We start from the raw sequence: 22,493 nt of genomic DNA on the forward strand, positions 1-22,493 counted from the left end.
TCTGAACCATATCAGTCTTGCTTTCTGTATCTTCTGTATTAACTGTTCTATATTTAGCTCTTCTCTGATTTTAATATTTTGAATTCTATCTCTTCTTGTCTTTTTAACTGAAGTTCTGCTTAGATCTTACTATCTTGTCTCTTATTAGTTACCATCGTTTCTAGTCTGTATGTTACAATTGGTATAAAATACTGTTTATATAATGTTAATTTCATTCTCTTGGATACTTTGTCATTACTTCCATTAATAATGCTACCTAGATATGTAAACTATTCTACATTCTCTAACCGATCTCCATCTATGTTCACTTGGCTTCTCAAGAATGTAAAATACGATATACTAGGTCTCAGCAAAGCCAGACGATATAGCCAAGACATAATTGAAAAAGAAAATGGCAACATTTTTAGTTACACAGGGGAAACAAGAGAACAAAAAGGCATGGGATTTATGATTAAAAGTAATCTAAAATACAATATACAGGAATTAAGAGGAATCCCAGAGAGAATCATGGTATTAACGCTAGAATTTAAAAATAAACAGCACAATCACAATAATCCAAGTGTAAGTGCCTACAAAGACAAGTACAGAAGAAGAGATCGAAGACTTCTACATATTCCTAGAAGACACAAAGCACACACAACATTCATAATTGCTGACTTAAACAGCAAAGTAGGGAGAAAGGAATACGAAAACAAAGGACCTATGAGACCACATGGGTATGGAACACAAAATGAAAGAGGAGATAGACTCATACAATTTGCACCAGAACAAAGGCTAAAATTTGTAAATACCTTGTACAAGAAACACCTGGAAAGTAAATGGATGTGGATTGCTCTGTATGGAAAACCAAAAATGAAATCGACTACATCCTAGCCGATAGCCTAGAAGTGGTAAAAAAAATTCAAATAATCTATGGTCTAAAATTGTATACAGACCACAGAATGGTCTGACTGAAAGTGAGAATAAAGAAAGAAAAGAGGCAGTATTTCTACAAGACCCCAAACTCCAAATGTATAGAACAAGCATAATACACAAATGCACTACAACACAATCTCCAAGAACTCAACCAACAAACAGATCTGAAGGCACAACAATATTCTGCAGAGCTCATAAACTGCATATCCCTTGCAGTCAAGCAATCCTCAACACTGAGAAATAGTAGAAGAATAGAAGACTGATTGAAGAACACTTGAAACTACAAGCCAAAGGAAATGGACATAAAAAGCTGGAATATACATAAATCAAGAAACAAATTAAAAGGGAAATCCAAAAAGACATCAGAGACCACAACACAGAAGTGGTCAAAGAAATCAAGGAAAACAGAGAATCAATAAAGAAGATCCGGAAGGAATGAACTTTAGACAAACATTGAATAAGACTGGTAGTGAAAGACAGCAATGGTAAAAGACAAACCATGAGAGAAGAGATAATGACACAAATGACATAATTCTGCAGAAAATGTTACACAAGTAACTCCCAAAAAAAGGCACATGGTATCAGGACCACAAGACAACATAAAAGGACCTTGAGGAAGAAATACCACCCACTCTATGCAGTGAAGTAACAGCAGCCATAAGGGAAGCAAAGATTGCAACATCTCCATGGGAAGAAAGAATCTACAATGAATTCCTAAAGTGGGGCAAAGAAGACATAACCCCAGTAATCACTATACTATTTAACAAGATATTCATATCAGACGACATAGGCCTATCAATGGAGAGGAGACAAAGCATCATCACACTCCTACACACATAAAAAAAAAAGAGCCAAAGGCATATAAATAACTACAGACCGATCAACCTATTTGTAAATCTTTATAAAGTTTTCATTAACATCCTAACCAAGAGGATGATGAAGACACTAGATGAAAAACAACCAGTGACATAAGCAGGATTTAGAACATCAGACAATCTATAACCAGTGAATCAACTGATCAAAAAAACACAAGAATTCAATTTGGACGTATTTGTGGACTACAATAAATCATTCAACTGTCCGACTCCTTGGATGAATGATCAGCATTGAGGCCTTTGGTTCAGGGGGTCCTGGATTTGATTTCTGGCTGGGCCGTGGATTTTAATCGCTTCTGATTAATTCTTATGGCTCAGGGACTGGTTGTTTGTGTTTTTCCCAACACTTTCCTCTTCATATTCAGGCAACACACCACACTACAACCGCCACAAAAACACACAATATTAATTACATCCCTCCATATATGGTTGGCATCAGGAAAGTCAGCCGGCCATAAAACAGTGCCAAATCCATATGTGAAACACAGTTTACATCTGTGACCCCACAGGTGTGGGAGAAGAGAAGAGAAGAGAAGAGAAGAGAAGAGAAGAGAAGAGAAGAGAAGAGAAGAGAAGAGAAGAGAAGAGAAGAGAAGAGAAGAGAAGAGAAGAAGAACAAGAACAAGAAGAAGAAAGCATTCGACTCTGTGGAACAGGAATACACTTTAGAAGCATTGAGTAAACAAGGCATTTAGAACAAATACATTAGACTCCTGGATATTTACAACAGTACTGAGGCCAGAGAGAAGAGGAAAGAACATCAAGCTAGAAAGGGGAGTAAAGAAAGATGATCCCCCCTCACCAAAATTAGTCACGTGTTTACTGGAAAAATCAGTTCAGAAAACTAGATTGGGAAACAAATACAGCATCAAAATACATGGAGCAAGACTGACACACTTACGGTTTTCAGACATCGTACTGGTGACAGATTCAGTAACAGAGCTACAACAAATGATAGAATTAGACACCACCGGCAATGAAGTGGGCCTGACAATGAGCCCAAGGGAAACAAAGTTGATGATCCCAATCAGCGTAAATGGAGAAACACTGGAATACATAGAGGAATATGTATATCTTGACCAGAACATATCATTCTCAAACTGTTCAGTGAAAAAGGCGAATAGGATAGGCATGGAAGAGATTCTAGTCCCTTAAGTTCATACTGACTGACAAGACTAAGAAATTTGCCCTTAACACTCCGTTACACGCAGGGCAGGGATTCCCTGCTGTTTAAATATTTTCGTGAATTTTAAATTTTATTGTGATGCGTGAAGGGTTGTTCTCCAGGACATCGTCCACGCAGAGTGGAGTCATTGTTAGTCACTGCCGAGGCATGTACACGAGTAGACGTTTGTTATTCTTCTCCCAGGCAGCGTGTTCCCACCTATGTGTGTGATCGTGTGACTATTGTAAGTTATATTCTTGGCTTTCATTGGTGTTGCTCTTGTTATACCTTCACCTATTACTCATTATTCTTTATACATTCCTTTTTAGTAATGGTACGCTTTAGAGCATATGATGGATTTGGAAAGGAAGAACAATGCATCAGGGATTTGCTAGCTGAGTTAGATGGTGACATATTATTAGATCTTTTTGCTTTTGTGTATTTTACTTTTACTACTTTTACTATTTTTTACTATTGTTACTATTTTACTTGCTCTTTCTTTATGTGAATTTTACTGTAGTGTTTATTATACATTAAAGAAACAAGAAAAATACAAAGATGTTATAAAATGAACACTATGGGGAATCTCCGCCTATGCATGTTAGGACGTATAAAAAATCAGGAATATGAACGAGGGAATATTACTTCCCCTTCCTGTTTATTTTAATTCAGGTCATAACAAAAATTAAATAACTTAAAGTAAACAACAGTACTGTGAGGAAGATTTTAGGCCCTTTCTCCTTCAATAGAACAAAAGAGACACAATTTATTCACTTATTTGTGCATGATGAGGGAATCCCCGCCATGTGTGTAACCATGATACAATTATTACACGTGTAACGGAGTGTTAAGGCTGAAGTCCTAGAAAAATATGTGGTACCAGTATTACTCTACGGATGCCAAACCTGGATACTAACACTGAAACAAAGGCAAATGATCAAGAGATACCAGTGTAAAATGGAAAGAAAAATATTTCAGGTCTCACTGAGAGAGAGAATATGGAACAAAGATGTATGAAGGAGAGCCGGCATGAAAGATGCTCTAACGATAGCGGATCAGCTAAAATGGAAATGGGGAGGATACATAGCAGGACTGCATCAAAATCAATGGACTCACAAGATGAAAATGTGGGACCCCAGAGAAGGAAGACAGAATGTGGGAAGGCAAAGAACTAGATGGGCAGACTGGTTTGTGAGATGGGGTGGAAAACAATGGACAAGAACAGCAAAGATAAGGCAAGAGTGGAAAGACCTAGGAAAAATAGTGCACAGAGACACTAACCTTATATCAGTGAAACGAAATGGCATATGGCTTTTAGTGCCGGGAGTGTCCGAGGACATGTTTGGCTGGCCAGGTGCAGGTCTTTCGATTTGACGCCCATAGGATACCTGCGCATCGTGATGAGGATGAAATGATGATGAAGACGACACATACACCCAGCCCCCGTGCCAGTAAAATTATCCAATGATGGTTAAAATTCCCAACCCTGCCGGGAATTGAATCCGGGACCCCTGTGACCAAAGGCCAGCACGCTAAACATTTAGCCATGGAGCCGGACCTTATACCAGTTATCCACTCAGATGGGATACGCATTCGGTTCGAGCCCTGTGATACACTAGGTCAATCAAAATACACAGTATAGAAATTTTGCAAGGGTGAAATATACAACAGTGTGCTTCCATGAAGAGGGAAGCCTGAAAGTCACCTTCCTGATCACTCAAGGAAAAACAGTACAAGTGCCAAGAATGCAATAAGATGCTTTCATAATGTGGTGAACTTAAAAATGATCGTCACGCATAATGTGGAGAGAAGCTGCACAAGTGTAAAGTATGTTACAGTATATCTTTAGGACTGGCGTGAAATAAAAAAACATACATTAGTACACCTTCATGAAGAGGGAATCCTGATGGTTATCTTCTGATCACTCAGGGAAACAGCAAGACAGGGGTCAAGTAGACATTAAGACGTTCACACGAAATAGCGATCTTATAAATCATCATCAAGCACATTGTGGAAGGATAACATGCAAGTGTAAAGTATGTAATAGAGGATTTTCACATGGGGAGAAGATCAAGAACTTAAAAGACACCTCCACACATACACTCTGAGGTGAAGCCCTGCAAGAATGAAATGTTCAAGTGAACGTTTTCACAAAGAAGGAATCTCAACCCTCCCTGGGGAAAAACTGAACAATTGTCAAGAATGTAAATAATATGTTTTTGCGAAGTGTTGATTTCGAAAGACACCATTGCACCCACTCGAAGATGAGACTACACAAGTGTGCAATGTGCAATTAAATATTTTCACAAAACAAACTAGGAAAGAACCACTTGGAGATGAGACTACACAGGTATACAACATGCAGTTATACGTTTTCACAAAACTATGAAATAAGCTGGCCCCGTGGTGTAGAGGTAGCGTACCTGCCTCTCGTCCGGAGGCCCTGGGTTCAATTCCCGGCCAGGTCAGGGACTTTTCTCTCGACCTGAGGGCTGGTTCGAGGTCCACTCAGCCTACGTGATTAGAATTGAGGAGCTATCTGATGGTGAGATGGTGGCCCCGGTCTCAAAAGCCCAGAATAACAGCCGAGAGGATGCGTCCTGCTGACCACATGAGCCCTCGTAATCTGCAGGTTTTCGGGCTGAGCAGCGATCACTGGGCAGGCCAAGGCCCTTTCAAGGGCGTTAAGTGCTGAGAGGTTCTTTTTTATTTTTATGAAATGACCAATATAATAATGCTCTTCAGGACCTGCTTACCTGATGAGTTAAACTGAGCACTGTCCTTGCACTGCAGCAGGCCATAGCCCTTAGGACAATTTATAAGGCTATTTTTATTTATTTACTTTCTTTTCTTGTTGTTCCTAACTGCCCCCTCTCATGGTGTGTCCATACCACTAACTAAGATTGGTAATGGGAATCTTGTTGCCAGCTTCTTTCCAATATATTCAATTTCTGATTTTGTTTCTTCTGGTAGTTTGATCTGGAGTTCTGATGATTCTAATTTTTCACTGCTTTGATTCTGCTGTAATCTTAATTTCATAGAGTAGATGTTTTCAAACTATATACAACAACTAGCTCAAAGTAGGTGTGATACATAATAAAAGTTGACTTTCTGGGATATTTTCTGTCATGCAGTAAGTTTTGAATTTGATTATAAAAGTCAGATGCTCTCTATGTCCTGTGAAGTATTTCTTGCTAGATAGCAGTTACACAGTACTTAGGAGGTATTTGTAACTTAATTCCCTCCAAGCAGATCTTCAGATTTGTTCTTCTTCTGTTTACAGTAATTTCCAGTCTTGCTTTTGCTCATCTTCAGGTCAAATTAATTATATTTTTTATTCCAAGCAGTCAGTGTCCCCTATATTTTCACTTCTCTCTTTCTCCCCATACCAAAGCATCATAAGCAAATACCAAGGCATTTTATTCACTGTTAGATTCCTTAATAATTTTAAAATTCTGTCCTCTTTTTCTTTTTCCAGATCGTTCAGATTGTCCATTAGCTATTTGAATACAGCTGTTACAATTTTGGTATAGCATTTTTATTTTTTTCAGTGAAAATAGAGCACTTTTAGACAGTCTCAGGTTTATGAAGTTATACTTTTTTATTTCTGTTATTTCATGAAAGTTAGCCAAAGAAAGAAGATTATGATACAATACATAAAGAAATACTAGCATTCTATATTTATTCATTTGAAGGTTTACCTGTTAAAGATATATCTGATAATTTGATTACAATTGAGATGAATCAAGATACAACACATTTAAAAGATCATCTTACCTTTGTTGGTAATTTGAGATTCATAACCTCAGCATACCGAGTCAAAGCCTTCCATGGCACATGAATTTTTAGGAAAAATGTCTTCCCATCAAATGACATCTGCAACATAAGCAAGTAGTTTAATGTTATCCTACTGATGATATTATTAGAAAGTACAAAATTCATAGGAAATACAGCTTCTGCGAATAAAGAATACAAAAAGGATGGTCTCTAGAGAGGCCATGATGCAGGCCTTTTGAGTTGACGCCCATGGGCGACTTCTTTATCTGTGAGGACGGGGTCCTACTCAGGATGAAATCTAATTTGAAGACAGCACAGCCACACAATCCCCGAGGCACAGAAAGAAACAAACAATGAAGGTTTAAAACCCAGACTTGCCTCAGAATCAAACCTGGGACATCTTGAACCAAAGGCCAGCATGTTAACCAGTTAGCCACAGAGTCGTATGTTTCTAGACGTGAGAGACAATTTCTAATTACTAGATTGCATGCCAAAAGCCTGAGTTAAATTCCAAACCTTTCTGCAGTGTTCATATGCAGCAAGGGCATATGATACTGTTGATGGTGATTCCATACAATTGCTTTAGGTAAAAGATTTCCCACTTCCTCTTCTTACTTTCTGCCCTTGGATCAAAATAAACCCATGGTAATACTACCACAAGTTTCATGAGTTGTGTCAATTTTTTTCTTTTTCTTAATGACTTTAAACCTCTTTGTTGCATGCCATTCTAGGTCTGCATACCCTCCATGATCTGAGACAATTAATCTTTCTCTAAATCCATAATTTTTCTCAATGGTCCTCATTTCCTCACTGGCTAATACCCACAGACCTAGGCTCCTAAAAGAAAAATAATGACATTATTATTATTATTATTATTATTATTATTATTATTATTATTATTATTATTATTATTATTATTATTATTATCCTCACCTCATGTAAATTTGAACAAATAATTCCTTTGATGGAATTCTCAGTTTTTAGAATGATGAAAATGATGATAAACAATTTTGTTTTGCCTGCCTGCCTGCCTGCCTGCCTGCCTGCCTGGTGACCACGATCGTTCAAGTCCCGTTGATTGAAAAAAATTCACCATCAAAAGGTTGGCCAGTACGGCGCAAGATGTGGTGGCGTACAATTTCTAATCACTAAATTGTGTGCCAAAAGTCTGAGTTAAATTCCAAACTTTTCTCCAGTGCAGCAAGGGCATATGATACTGTTGATGGTGATTCGTTCATCGCATGGAGACGTGAAGCCACTCAACAGTTCAAAAACCAATATGTGTTTGTGGCCATGGGTCAACTGTAATGTGCTCTTCACAGAGCAATCTGGGACCAAGTATATTCAATAGGTGACAGAACCTATGAACATGCAGGTTAAGGAAGAAGTGCAACAAGGCAGCCATTCAAGAATGTAGGGCATGACATGATCTATACGATAGTGCATTGTCTTGTTGGTAAATGGCCCCAAGCAGGCCCTAAACATGAGACAGCTACAGGTTCTAACATCTCAGACATATAACACTGACTGATCAGTCAGTCAGGAATATGTACTAGGAGAGTGAATAGCTGACTGCTTCTGTGCACCACCAACTGACAAATTTTTACAATACAGTACACATAGTTAATTTTTTGTTAACTAACATGTTTCTCAATTAGTTGAGTATTTTCATTTATTTTATACAGAGTATATTTATAATGGTGTATAAGTGTATGTATTGACATGTAAGATACAGTGACGAGCATATAGTTTCATTGAGTATTATGTTTAGTTTATACAGAGAGTACCTGTGTTTGTATATCATCATTGCGTCTGAAAAACCCGCTGTGTGAGATTTACTAATTTTAAAGGAGGAAGAGAAAACAAGAAAAAACAACACTAGACAGCTTAAAAACATGTTTGCATGATATAATATTCTTAATAGGTTAGGCAACTGTAAAAGTCAAACCCTATGACGCAATATCCCTGAAGGGCCATGGCCGATCAAGCGACCGCTGCTCGGCCCAAAAGCCTGCAGATTATGAAGTGTCATGTGGTCAGCACAATGAATCCTCTCGGCTGTTTTTCCTGGCTCTCTAAACAGGGTGAAAATCCCTGACCTGGCCGAGAATCAAACCCGGGACCTCTGAAAAAGAGGCAGGCACGCTACCCCTCCACCGCGGGACTGGCGTTCGGCAGCAGTGCTGTTAGACAAATCTTTGTTAACAATGTGTGATTAACACTTTTATTAATGTATACTATTTCAAATGTGCATATAGCAGATTATAACTACGCCTGTCCTGACACATAGCTGATTTTAATAAGTAGTATAGACCTCATCAACAAGTGAATTATTAAAACAATGCCAAGATAAATGAGAGAAAAGAACATTTATTAGATTAAATTGAATACAATTGACTTAATTTTGAAATGTTAGATTAACAATATACACTCTCACCATACCTTAAGTCGCATGACAAAATCTTATGCTACGATGGAAAAAGGTAGGAAGGGCAAGAAATATTGATTTTTAGATTTGAGCACTATCTATTAGCTTGATCCATGAACTATGTGATGAAGGAAGTGACAGAGATGTGACTATATGGAAAATTCTTCAAAATAATCTTGGAAACAAGCTGTGCAGTCTAGCAAAACCATACCCCTAAGTTGAAATGGAAATTTAACATTGGAGACTTAAGGTATGGTTTCTTAAATGAAGTTCCTGCATTGTCTTCTTGTACCAAAATATTAAATAACCAGCTTGTGCACTAAGATAATGCATAGTTACAATTATAGACATTTATTTGGCTGCATATTTTACAACTGGCAATTTTAACTAAGGTCAGAGGTGCTGTGATATGTTTCTTCATACTGACAAGTGTGTTGCACAAAATAAAAATACCACTACCATGTGGAGATGTCAGGTTTACATGAAGAAATAACCATTTCTGTTCTGTCAATGGATCATACATTTCTTTTGACTTTTGGTCTCATGAAAAGGAAGTATCGCATGACAGATATTGTCTCGGTCATTTAAGATAGCACCACTGAGTCCCAATTTAATGAAGATGTCATCATCGGTAAAGAAACTGGCAGGCTATTAATAAATATGTATGACTGGCAACATAGTTAAAAAAGACATTTTACAATTGGCTTTACGTAGCACAGACACAAATACGGTAGGTCCTATGACGATGAAAGGATAGGAAATACCTAGTGGTGGGAAGGAAGAGATCATGGCCTTCATTAAGGTACAGCCCCAGCATTTGCTTGGCATGAAAATGGGAAACCATGGAAAACCATCTTCAGGGCTGCTGAGAGTGAGGTTCAAACCCACTATCTCCTGGATGCAAGCTCACACCTGTGCGCCCCTAACCGCATGGCCCAGTAAGGTTGTAAAAGAGTTCCTTGGGTCATATCTTACAGTCATTGCACTGCGAAAAAGAATATACCGGTACCCAGAGTCATTACGTGTCAACAAAATTGGACTGTCCAACTGTAATTTTGAAGATTTGCAAGTAAGATAATCTTTCTCAGAACATACCTAAGAAGTTGGAAGTAAAAGGTATGACTGCAGAAAGGACGAAATGTCTGTTCAACAATGTTCAAGAGTACTGTACAGCAGAAACAGGGGATTCGTTGTGCCAACGGCCAGGCGACATTAAGGCCACTGAACCTGGGCCAAGTAGTGAGACAGATTGTGTTCACAAAAGAACATTCCAGAAAAATGAACAACAATTCAGGTTTGTTGTGACAGGATACAACATAGATTAGTAAATAAATCATTCATCATTAATTGGATATCGACTGTGTGTAGTTTCAGAACAATCTTTTTATTATTATTAGCATTACTATTATTATAACTATTGTATTTTTATCTTATTTAAATATCTTAATACAGAACTTCTGTGTATATGGGTGCTGCAATACTAAAACTTCCTTTTTCACTATTTTCAAATTTTGAACATATTCACATATTTAATTTCCAGAGAATAAAACTCCTAAATATTTTTGAAAAGTATATTAATTCACAAAGCTGATATATCTCTATCCATTGTAGCAGTCAGAATTTTGAATCCTTAATATATTATCGAAGTAATATATCCCATTTTCCAATCAAATTTCTCAAAATTCAATCAATTATGTCTTACAGCTTCAGTGTTACATAAAGTGATCAGTTTTTAAGCTAGAGACTTCTGATTTTCACAAAAATGTTTGCAATTTATCTATAATTAAAATTTTAAATAAACCAAAAATGCAATTTTCCAACTTAAGGTATGGTTTCCTGGAGAGCATCGCATGTTTGTAATACTCTGAAAATTTAATCTGTTGGCCATGTTATTTATATGCTAAGTTTCCATTCAAATAGTGATATTCAGTTTTGTAGACATGAAAACCATATTGTTGTATTATATAAAACAATAACAAAAACAACAACAGAAAATTCATGCAATTAATCTGTCGCTTCACTATTAAAATCCTGTTATTAGTGACTCAGGTTGTCATAGAAATAATTATATTCCTTGTGCATGAACACTTTTCAGGTCTGTAGGCTGTCAAACTTCGATCTGTCGACTTTTTGGGGTTCACTATATACAGTAGATTAGCAGGTTCATCTGTATTAATTCCCTTCTGATGTCACAGAAGAGGTTGCCAGTCATCATCATAGTTAATCTTGTAGAAAACTTGAGCTTCTTTATAAAGCAGTCCCTTAATATTGACGACGGTTAGATCTCCATCTCTTCCGCCAGGACTGATTGAAGATAAGTTTTTCGACAGAATTTCAAAATTCTTAAAAATTGTTAAATCAAGATGATTACCCCTATTTTTATTTTTAATAGGACAGCCATCCGAAAAAAGTATAAACATCCGAAATAAGTATAAACATCTTATAATCAAGATTTTTCTTCTTCTTCAGAAAATCAATAATACATGATGTAAATTCATTATTCTTGGTGTCCTCCATTTTGCAGAGATAGTGTGCTGGTGTATATATGGGTGGGAAAAACAGCCATTCCAAAGTTGAATGGACACTGTCCACTTCCATCATTGTATGTCCCTTTTCCAAAATTATTTGTTCGATGTCAACATTATGTTTTGTTGGAAAGTCTGATAAGCCACTAGCCAATACCCTATTTTTATTTCAAATAGGACACCCATCTGAAATAAGTATAAACATCTTATAATCAAGAATTTTTTTTTCAGAAAATCAATAATACATGACATAAATTCATTGGAGGAAACTCCACCTTCATACCACAGCCTTGTTGTTTGAAACATAAATTGTGAAATTATGCACATGCAATTTTTGGTCTGTAATATTGTTTGGATACAACTACTACTAAAATTAGGGTTGCCACTTTTTGATATAAAAAATAAAGGACATCTACCTAAAAAATACGGGAATTTTCACGAATATAAGGCATTCATAAATACTTGAAAATCAAACATTAGCTACATTTTTATCTTTTTACAACTTGCTTTCCATCATACCGACACAGATAAGTCTTATGGCAATGATGGGATAAGAAAGGGCTAGGAGTGGGTAGGAAGTGACCGTGGCCTTAATTAAGGTACAACCCCAGTATTTGCCTGGTGTGAAAATGGGAAGCCATCTTCAGGGCTGCTGTCAGTGGGGTTTGAGCCTACTATTTCTGGAATGCAAGGTACCACTTTCAATTAGGTTATGATTAGTTTCATTAATAGAATAAGATAATTACTGAAATTTGTAAAAGAAACTAGCTTACACCCTCTTAACAGTACAATGCATTAGGTATGACAAAACATGCAGAAAAAACATTATTAGAAATAGATTTCCTTCTTCTGAGGCTCCAAAGAGAAAAGAATAATGGAGCTACTTTGAACTTCAATGGCACCTAGATCAAATATGGATTTTAAAATATTTAGTGACAAAAAAACACAAACGCTCGTTTTTACGGGACAACAGTTCATAAAACTTATCACCTCAAATACGGGATGTCTCGTACATAACATAACAGGTGGTAACCCTAACTAAAATGTTTTCATTCCTCCGCTAAATGGGGAGGCGGGCCTGTTAGATGGTGACGCCGTCTCTTAGGCCGGGAGATTTGTTACGCTGAAGGAGATGCTCGGAGAAGGTGAGGGGGTTGGCGGTTGGCGGTTGGCGGTTGGCGGTTGGCGGTTGTGGCCTATACTAAGAACTGTCCCGGCATTCACCTTGGTCCAGGAGAATGGAAAACCATGGAAAACCAATCTCAGGACAGCCGACAGTTTGGGCCAGCTGTGAGGTCCAGCCCTGTGCCATCTGCCTAATGAGTAGGCGTAGAACCACGGTAGAGCTGTGGCCACCCCTCCTCTGCTCAGTTGGCTGCTCGGACTGCAGAGTTGTTTGACCAAGGACCAGCTGTGGCTACTTGTGGGCTGAGACCCACTCTGCATTCACTGACTGTCTTGGATACAAGTAATTTTAGACAAACCTAGGTGCTCTGCGTATCCACTAATGTGTTCACAGAAGCAGAATAAATTGCATGTTCTGTTGCTCTGTATGCTTCTTCCCTCTTGCTTATGTGATCATTATATTCAATCTTGGACAGATTACCATCTTTGTATAACATACTTTTCACTTTCATCTTTTCTCAGCTTAAAAATGATATTTTTCTTCTTTTTCAATATCTCACAGAACTTGTTCCTTTCCATGTAATCATTTCCAATCTCTCTGCACCATTCCTTATATACTTCATGTATATGATTAAAACTTGAATCAATATAGACTCTGGTACTCAATAGTCTACAGTAAAGGCTGGAGACCTTCAGAACTAAATCTAGCCATTTAGGTACCAAACCAGACTTCAGTTTCTTCTTTTTTAATGCATCCTGGCTCCTCTTGTCATGTGTTATTTGTCTTCTCATTATTTACATCAACTATAGCTACTCTTCCTTCATCAATAGTATTGAATGTTTTAATCCATCTAGCAAATGCATCACTTTCAAACCAGTGGTAGATTAAAGGAAATTTCTACATACTCTAACTTTTATGCCATCTCCCCTGTGCAGGTAAGAGTCATAAGCCTGCCACTTAATCACTTCATGCTTGCCCTTCTTTTAAGTGTATATCTAAATGTCACAAGCCTATTTATAAATTATTTTTTCCTCGACCCAGGTATTTACTGACCACAACTTCTCATGAAATTTTTGTTCTTGCAGTTTCATTAATCTCCCTGCATTTGTTTTGCCTTCTTTGTGATGGTATGATTTAGGAAGCAATTTTTACTCAGATCTTTCTATCTCAACATACTTATTATCCACTTTCTTCACTCCTTGATATCATTTTCCATGTAACCTTAGATCCCTATTATCTCTTCTAGTTGTCTTTATTTCTCATTCATTAATCTTACTTGCAGTGATAACAACTGTAGCTGCTGAGTCACTGTTATCAACCTCTACATCCTCCAAATTCTGAATTTTCTCTATTTCTCCTTCTTCCACCATTGATACATTTTCATTGTTATTTAGATGTTCAGAATCATTTAAATCTGCACTCCTGATTTCTAAAACACCTGCATTATTTCCTGAAGAATAATAACTTTCTAAATGATGTGCTTCTTGCCGAACAATGTTATTTGAGCCATCTCCTGGTGCATCTTCACTGATAATGGTAGCCTTCTCAACTGGTAAATTTAATTCATTGATGTATGTTTCTTCCAGGAATATTGTATGAGTAACTGAATATATGGGCAATATTATGCAGTCACAATCTAAGGAAAAAGAATGACAAACTGGTTTATATTTCGTGAAGCCCCTTCATAAATGTTACAGCAATAATTGCATTTTTCTACACTATTGCCATATTTCCCCAAATCCAAGATGATGCTGAATGCAATACAAGCCCCATGTTTTCCTTCAAAAAATCAGGCTTGAAAAGTACTTTGTGAAATCATAATTTTATTTATAAGAAATTTCAAATTTAATTTGAGAAATAAAATAAACACACACAAGTATCATGTAAATCCTAAATACTTCCCTAATCATTTTCAATATAGGTATCTTTGAAAGTTCAAGCAATTCCTATTTGTGAGCCCACATTTGTATCACATCTCCTATTATGGCCATTCCAACCTTGTACTTTTCGCACACAAATCTCACAATTTCATGTTTGACTTCTTTAAAGCATGCTTATTGCAGGCCTCTGTATGCATTTTTTGTACAGTACACATTTTTTAAGCTATCATTGGCTTCACTCTAATGCCGAACATTGGCTTTAGTTATGCCGTATTTTCTTGTGGCTACACAATTGAGTTGTCCAGTTGCAAAACCCGTTATGTGCAGACAAACAAATTTTTCAGGAAGCACAAAAAACTGTCATTTGTTATACAACAAAGATAGGAGGTTGAAATTTTTTAATTAAACAGTAAGCTTTTATCTTCGTCATACTGCAAAATATCCACAAAATTTAACTTATAGAACCCATGTTTTTTTTTTGCAAAAATCATTTGGACATAACGAGTTTTGCAGTAGTTTTGTGGAGATAAAAGATATGTGCAGCAGTATATGGAATAGAGGGTGCAGATTTATGGTGAAAGTGTTTCAGTAGCTACGTTTGAAAGTATTACACTATGAAAATAGCATGAATGGAAATAATTTAGGTTAGGGTATAATGTTTTGATATCTAATCCCCACTTTTTGATTTAATGATTACATCAAGAAATCATCACCCATTCAAAATGTTTTATAAGTTCTTTAACATTTTGTACAGTTATATTAACAATCCGTTATTGTCCTCAACAAAATCTCGCACATCATTGTCATAGTCTGGCATTTCACTGTTTAAATTTTGCCGCTGGTCGAACAGTGCCTTGTAGAACGTGAGGTCATCGTTCCTTATCCACTCTTTCCCATACTGTTTGGTCAGCAATGTGTGCAGGTCATTGAGCTTTTCTTTCTTAAGAGGAACCCCTTCCTCCACTGTTACTGGCACAATAGCAGAAAAGGGTTTCCCATGATTCAATATGCGTTTTGCTTCCACCACAATTGCTGATATAGTTTACTTCACTTCTTATCACACAGTTGCCTGATTTTGTTCGTGTAAGTATGATCCTCTTACAGGGTTCTGAACATAACAAGCTTTGCTGCATAACACACGCTGGACATAACGACTTTTGCAGCAGTTCCATTATTTGTCACCTTAAAACGTATGGATTAAATGGCCTTTGCTCATGTATTACATTACTGGATGGTGTATTTTGATGAGCTGTATACAATGGCGGTGGTAACTCATTTTGAGAAAAAAATGGACATAATGGGTTTTGCAACTGGATGACTCAATTATTCTTCATTTCCGTGTGTTTAATAACCATTAACTTAAAACTGGCATCATAATATTGATGAGAATCTTTTGAGAATTTGAAAATACGTGTTCCACGTGTCTTTACAATACAATCCATTGCAAAAATATTTCTGCTGTCCATAAAATGGTTACTTTTAAGCATCAGGTACAGTATGCTCCCCATAAAACGGTTACTTTTAAGTGTCAGGTACAGTAGACGGGTTATAACTCTGTCATTGAGTAGCTGGGGCCTTTCTAAGAATGCTAAGGGTCTTATCCTTGCTATTTCAATTCAAATTATATTTCCTGCGTGGCTAGGGTTCGGAAGTATGGTACACTATGGTCGACCTTGCAATTAGCTCAAGAGAGTAGGCCGAATGTTTTGAAGCCATTCTGCAGATTTGAGCAACATTTTTGTAGAGGCTAGTAGAATGTCATTCTGTCTTCACTATTTTCTGAGAACCAGTGACGTTACACAAAGGCACTGTACAATCGACTGCCGCGGCTAGTGATGTATAATAAAGATGCAGACGTTGAAGGTCGAATTTTATGTGCACGCGAGGGATGAAGGGAAGCAGCTTGGTTACCATGGTAGCTACCAGTGGTGTTCATTACCGCTAGATCATGAATGCAAGATGACCCATGATTTTTCACATGAAATTCTGTAAAAAAAACGTCGTCTTGGATTAGGAAAAATACGGTAATATGGTTTGGAAAATTCGACTCGCCTATTCCGATGAAATTTCTTGATGTACATTCATTTCACTACTACTTCCTTCTCTTTCTAGCAAAGCAACTAAAACTAGTTTCACCAACTTCATTTCTCCACTCTCCTTAGCGAACTTACTGATTATGATATTATGCTTATATTGTACAGTAATAAGTTTTTCATTACAGAAAGACACATTATTGGCCTGCAATGTTTGACCTTTATTATTACTTTGTGAGGCGCGACATGACATGCCCCATTCTATACACAATTATCTTGGTTACGACTGAATGTCAAACGTAGACTCCATGCAACTACTTTGGTGTATCAAGTGCTTTCTGAAAACACTCCCCCTTATCTATCCACCAGATTTCGCTACCTTAGTTCCCTACACCTGTTCAATACCCGGTCAGGCTGTACGCTAGAAATTCCTGTGCATCGAACCGCAACCTACAACAGATCGTTCACGATCACCGCCACGAGCTGGTGGAATGAACTCCCCAATGACATCAGAGAAGCTAAATCTAAGACAAAATTTAAAATCCTTTGCCAGCGTCATCTTTTAAGCACTTCCAGTCTTTCTTGAGTGTGAATGGGATGCATGAATGAGAGTGAATATGGTTGTTTATTGCAATGTGTTCCTGTATATAATTTAGTTTACTCACCTTAGTTTAGTTAGTGATACTTTAGTTGCTTTAGTTATACTTTAGGTTGTAAAAATTTCATATGTTTAAATTTTATGTAAAAATTACATTGTATATACATGAAGTGGTTAAGTGTAAGAAAGGGCCGGGAGCCCTAACTTCACCACAATAAAGACGCTTTAATAATAAAGACTTATATTCTGAAAGGTGCCACAAAAAAACAGTTATGTGTTTGCAAGATCACATGGCTGATTATGAAGGTGCAGTTTTAAGAGGCGACATTTAGCGGGTCACAAATTTCCCGCAGTATTATACGATCCACTTTGTATTCACACAGTGGGTTTTAACATGCAATTCGTAACAGTTTATGTGCGTTTTAAGCCACATAACTAATTTTATTTTAAAATGCCACATAGCGGGTTTTGCAGGTGCATGATGTATGACGACAAGGGCTATTCCATTTGATGTTTAATGCAAAAACTTATTCAACAGGGAAAAGAGACTGGAATCCAATGGCAATCCACACCTTAACCAACTGCCAAATCAGTTTTTCAATGCATAATGTATGACTCAATCTGTCATATGGATATTTCAGCATGTATGTTACTTATTAAAGTGTTAATATATAAACATGAAAGGTGAAGTAAGCAGCAAAATATTCTTTTAAGAAAATTCTAAGAAATCAGCTGAAAAGACTGAGATTAGAATGCCACGCTAAGATGGGAGAAGCAAGCATGCTGACGAAGAGCCACAAAAACCATACGGTCTGGAGCATCTCATCAATCCTCATCCAAAACCGCTGTACAAATAAATGCAAAATTAGGACACTGCAGGCAATAGATAAGAATTTTTGGATATGCAAATCCTACAGGGATGAAAATGGAGCTAATCCTCTTTTAAAAGAATACCCAAATATCATATGAGTTGTTTAAATTGGAGGAGTGAAATTCAGCAAATAAATTAATCAATAAAAATAATCAAAACAGATTTAAGCATTTGTTGTAATTCTACCCTTATCAGAGTGAAAAACTGGTGGGGGTAAGTGGTTTTCTTAAAGGTATTAGTATCTCATAAGTCTCAAAATATGAAGATGAAAAATTCAATCTAGGAACGTCTTATTGGAAATAAACTAATATGCGTTCAAGTGGTTTTACCCCCTGAAAAGTGGCGTAAGTTGTTTTCTTAAAGGTATCTATATCTCAAAAGTTGTTTAAGTTGAAGAGGAGAAATTAAGCATGTGAACTCACCATTTAAAAAAATACAAGTTTGATTGTTTTAAAATTCAGGCTGAATAGGAGGTGAAAAGGTGGGGGGGCGTAAGCTGTTTTCATAAAGGTATCCATATCTAATGAGTTGATTCAGTTGGAGAGGTGAAATTTGATACATAAACTCACCATTTGTACAAGTAAAACTATAATTTTTTCTGTACACTTCAAATTTTTGACTCATACTTCAATTCAGTTTTCATCTGTCTGCCAGTTTGAATGTTTGTGTGAACATCATGGGTAAAGTAGTTTGACAGGTTTTCTTAAAACTCTGTATAAGTTCAGGGATATCCAGAGAGTACATCATTACTGCTGCAAATATATAAAAACTAACCCATCAATGGTGGACTCAACAGGTAATATAAATTAAAAGATACTAACTATTAAACTATAGGACTGAGCCTGAAGGACCAGGAAAGAGTATTATTTCGGACAGGGGTTTCAATATACCTCCCAAAAGAGGTGTCATCTTTTCCAGGGGGTCCCAAATATAAAAATTAAAAAAGTTTTAAAAAGGCATTTTCAAAAGTACTGTAATAGGAAGTTAATTTCATAAATTTGAAATAGAAGAGAACATTTTGATTTTATTCAAGAAATAGGAGGTGTTATTTATTTTAGTTAATTTACAGGAGCCAAAGGTGCCTATGATTAATATTTTAATCTATTGCTTACCTCTTTGTCCTCTAGTTCTAATTCTAAACCTTCATTCTCCAGATTTTCCTGGAACACTTTTCTACGCTCCCTTCGTATCATTTCTGCTTCTGTCATTACACCAAAATCTTCTTCCTCGTACACTAAAATCATGTCAATTCTTCGGCGTCCATCACGAAACATCAATGATTCTGCATTGGGAAGCTGAGAAGCAAGAAAATATATGTCATATAAACTAAACTGACTTATGCTCAATGATTAATTTACTCTACCTTCGCATTTTATAAGAGTTGTTCAAAATAGTAGTCAACATTCTTTCTTTTTTATATCTTTCTGGTATGAATTCAAAAAATGTCATTGGAAAAGATGAAGATAGAAAGGAGGATCTGTAACGTTGTTGAGCAGTGGGGCAGTAAGTCCAAATCGACAGTCTGCTGATCCTAATAGGTAATTTGCTACATGGGTGCAGCTGAGCTATGAAGTTAGAAATGGGGATCAAAACAAAGTTTTACCTATTCCCTTGTGTGAACTTAGGTTACAAAATAGCACACTGTGGAATACAAAATCGTTGTTGCATCTTACTTTCTTTTTGTTTTTGTTTTTTAAAGAAGACAGATCTTACTGTATCTTTATTTTCAGGTTGCTGAGTCAGTCCAATGAGTCCTCCAGATGAATCTTCAAATTCATCTTTACTGCTTTCCTCTGGTGAGCCATTATTTAAATTGGTCGATCTATCATGATTTGTTCGAGGACCTGTGGGAAATAAAATGTAAGTTCTAAATGAAGGACAACTATCATTATTTGTTTGAGGAACTATGAAAGGAAGGTCGTATTTAAGTTATTTAAAAGTGAAAGAGGATATTGGGATTTTAGAGTGCCTAATGTTAAAGCTCCACAAAGTAAAACATTATAACTAGATTATTCAATCTCCTTAGAGCAAATTATACAGATATGCCAATCCTGAAAGCGCTGTGACTGTTAGGAGTCAACTCTGTATTCACAAATGAACTACACATCAAGAAAGAACCATTTTCTAATTAAAACATGATATTTTGGTGTTATTGCTGTCATTCTTAAATAATTTGATGAACCTCGCTTTTTTGTGAGGAGTATGCCGTGGTGTTATAAGAGATGGCAAGGGCAAGCACTGTTTAGAGCTGTGCTGTGTTACATTCAACACAGTTATAATATTAAAATGTATACTGTACTTGCACAACCATTAAACGACATTATAGTATTTTGGGGATATTAGGTCATGTTATTCTTACTGTAGGCTGACACATTTCAGTCTTGCAACCAAGACTATCTTCAGAGCAATAACTACCAAGAATGAAAATCATCAATGGCAACCGTCACTCCATAGTAACTAGACTCAAGATAGAAAGACCCTGTTAGAAATGTAGTTCATTTCAGGGCCTCCACACTCAAGGAGAAAGTACACATCAGTGTACAACATAATTATATGGATGTTAGGTATTCAGCCTGAAGGCTGGTTTGATCCTCAACAGCTCTATCGAAAGCTGTCGTAGATAGCCTAGGCATCACTGAAGAAGCATACTAGGGAAATGAGGAGTGAGATAGTTTTCCACTGCTTTCCTCACTGCGCCAGAAGTTACTATTACATATCAGTCTGCCAAGCCCACTGAAATGCATGCACCAACTGACCCTATGAGCAACGTTTTCACACCATTCATAGCAGGGACTGGCTGCATAAGGAATGGCATTACTAGCATCGCTCATACCTCAGTTACTTTCATATTGTCAAAGCCAAGGATAAGACTGAGACAGGTCAATGAAAGTAACAAATTTATTGTAGCCCACTCCAGAAGACATAGTACATTGTAAACACTAAATCCTGCAAGCAAAGGCATAATAATTATATCACGACCTAATATCCCAAAAATACTATAATGGCAATTATAGCAACTGCTGCTAGATGTAACCACATGGCAATTTCTATATGTACGTACAAATTGTAAAGACAAATTATTTCGACTGATTCTACAAAACCATCATGATCTTACCTTCTGACCATTTCCATACCGAAGGTTAGATTTTTTTTTTTTTTTTTTAAGGTGAGTTTACAGGGGCCCCTGAAAGTCCTGACCCACCTGCAGGCCTTAACGTTGCACTTCTAGTGAAAGAGGAACTCATCTATCAAGACAGCAGTGTGTGAAGATGTGAAGTTTGTCTATAACATTTTGTGTTTTCATGTTTACCCTTTACTCTTCTTTCTGTTGCTCCCTGCCTGCACTAGCCTGTTGTTATTTTCTTCCTTTCTTCCTTCCACCCTACCTTTGATGGTTCATATTTGTATACTTGTACACTTGAATACTCTCCACTACTTCAATTTCTTTCAAATTCATTCCCACAACTCGCTTTATAACTGTCCTTTGCAACACCACCCATGCTGACAAGTTTGTGAAATGCGCAGCGGTTACCACTCTTGCTGTTGTGTGACATTTGAGTCTACTGTACATCCTTATATACATATCTTCTTAAAATCAAATATAGGAGCAGCTATTTTAGAGATAAATAACTAAATTCTTGCAGTACCAAATTAAGAAGACAATTATGGTAATTTGTAACATTTTGAATTGCTCAATATACAAAGATCATGGAGGCATGGGGGATATTCTCACAAGTTCTCAGAATAACCCAAGACAAAGAGAGGATGATTTACTTTTTAGCAAAGAATTTACTTACCAAAGGCGTCACGTGCACTGAGTCCAGCACCAATCATTGGATGAATAGTGGCCCGGGAGAAGCGGTACGGTATCTCCTGATGTTGAGCCATGCTCATAACTGACAAAGGGCGAGACTCCTGGGATGGTGGACGCTGTGGGCTAGCATTATTTCCTCGAGATGTGACTGTAAGATCACGCATAATATCTCACATGCTAATAATAAAAATGCATACAGTGGAATATACTTTTATTAGATAGAATTATTAGATTGTGATTTTCTGTACATACATGAAAGAAAGTAGAAGGATTTCTAAGTACAAAATTATCAGAAAACATTAAGCAGGAGTGTATTCATGAAATAACTCAAGAAATTGTGTCCTTAAAATCTTATCTTGAAACTGCACACAGTAGAATGCAATAATTGGAAAATAAGAGGTACAAAATTGTCTAAACTATAATTCAAGATATTAAAATAAAAGCACATTCAGAATTGAATCATTTTAGAGAAGACATCTTCTTCCC

The 22,493-nt window shown here is 36.7% G+C and overlaps 1 protein-coding gene across 1 annotated transcript in view; it reads right to left on the reverse strand.

Annotated features, from left to right (window-relative positions):
• LOC136874474 (anoctamin-5-like) overlaps nucleotides 1-22,171 on the reverse strand; it is a 190,700-nt gene extending 168,529 nt beyond the window's left edge. The window contains exons 1-4 of the mRNA XM_067148135.2: nucleotides 21,991-22,171; nucleotides 19,907-20,037; nucleotides 19,306-19,488; nucleotides 6,733-6,831 (exon numbers count right to left, since the gene is read on the reverse strand). Coding sequence (XP_067004236.2) covers nucleotides 6,733-6,831; nucleotides 19,306-19,488; nucleotides 19,907-20,037; nucleotides 21,991-22,171 — 594 coding nt within the window. The remainder of the gene's footprint in view (nucleotides 1-6,732; nucleotides 6,832-19,305; nucleotides 19,489-19,906; nucleotides 20,038-21,990) is intronic.
• Between the last annotated feature and the right edge of the window lie 322 nt (nucleotides 22,172-22,493).

This window comes from Anabrus simplex, chromosome 1 (assembly GCF_040414725.1).
Source record: "Anabrus simplex isolate iqAnaSimp1 chromosome 1, ASM4041472v1, whole genome shotgun sequence".
Lineage (NCBI taxonomy): Eukaryota > Metazoa > Arthropoda > Insecta > Orthoptera > Tettigoniidae > Anabrus > Anabrus simplex.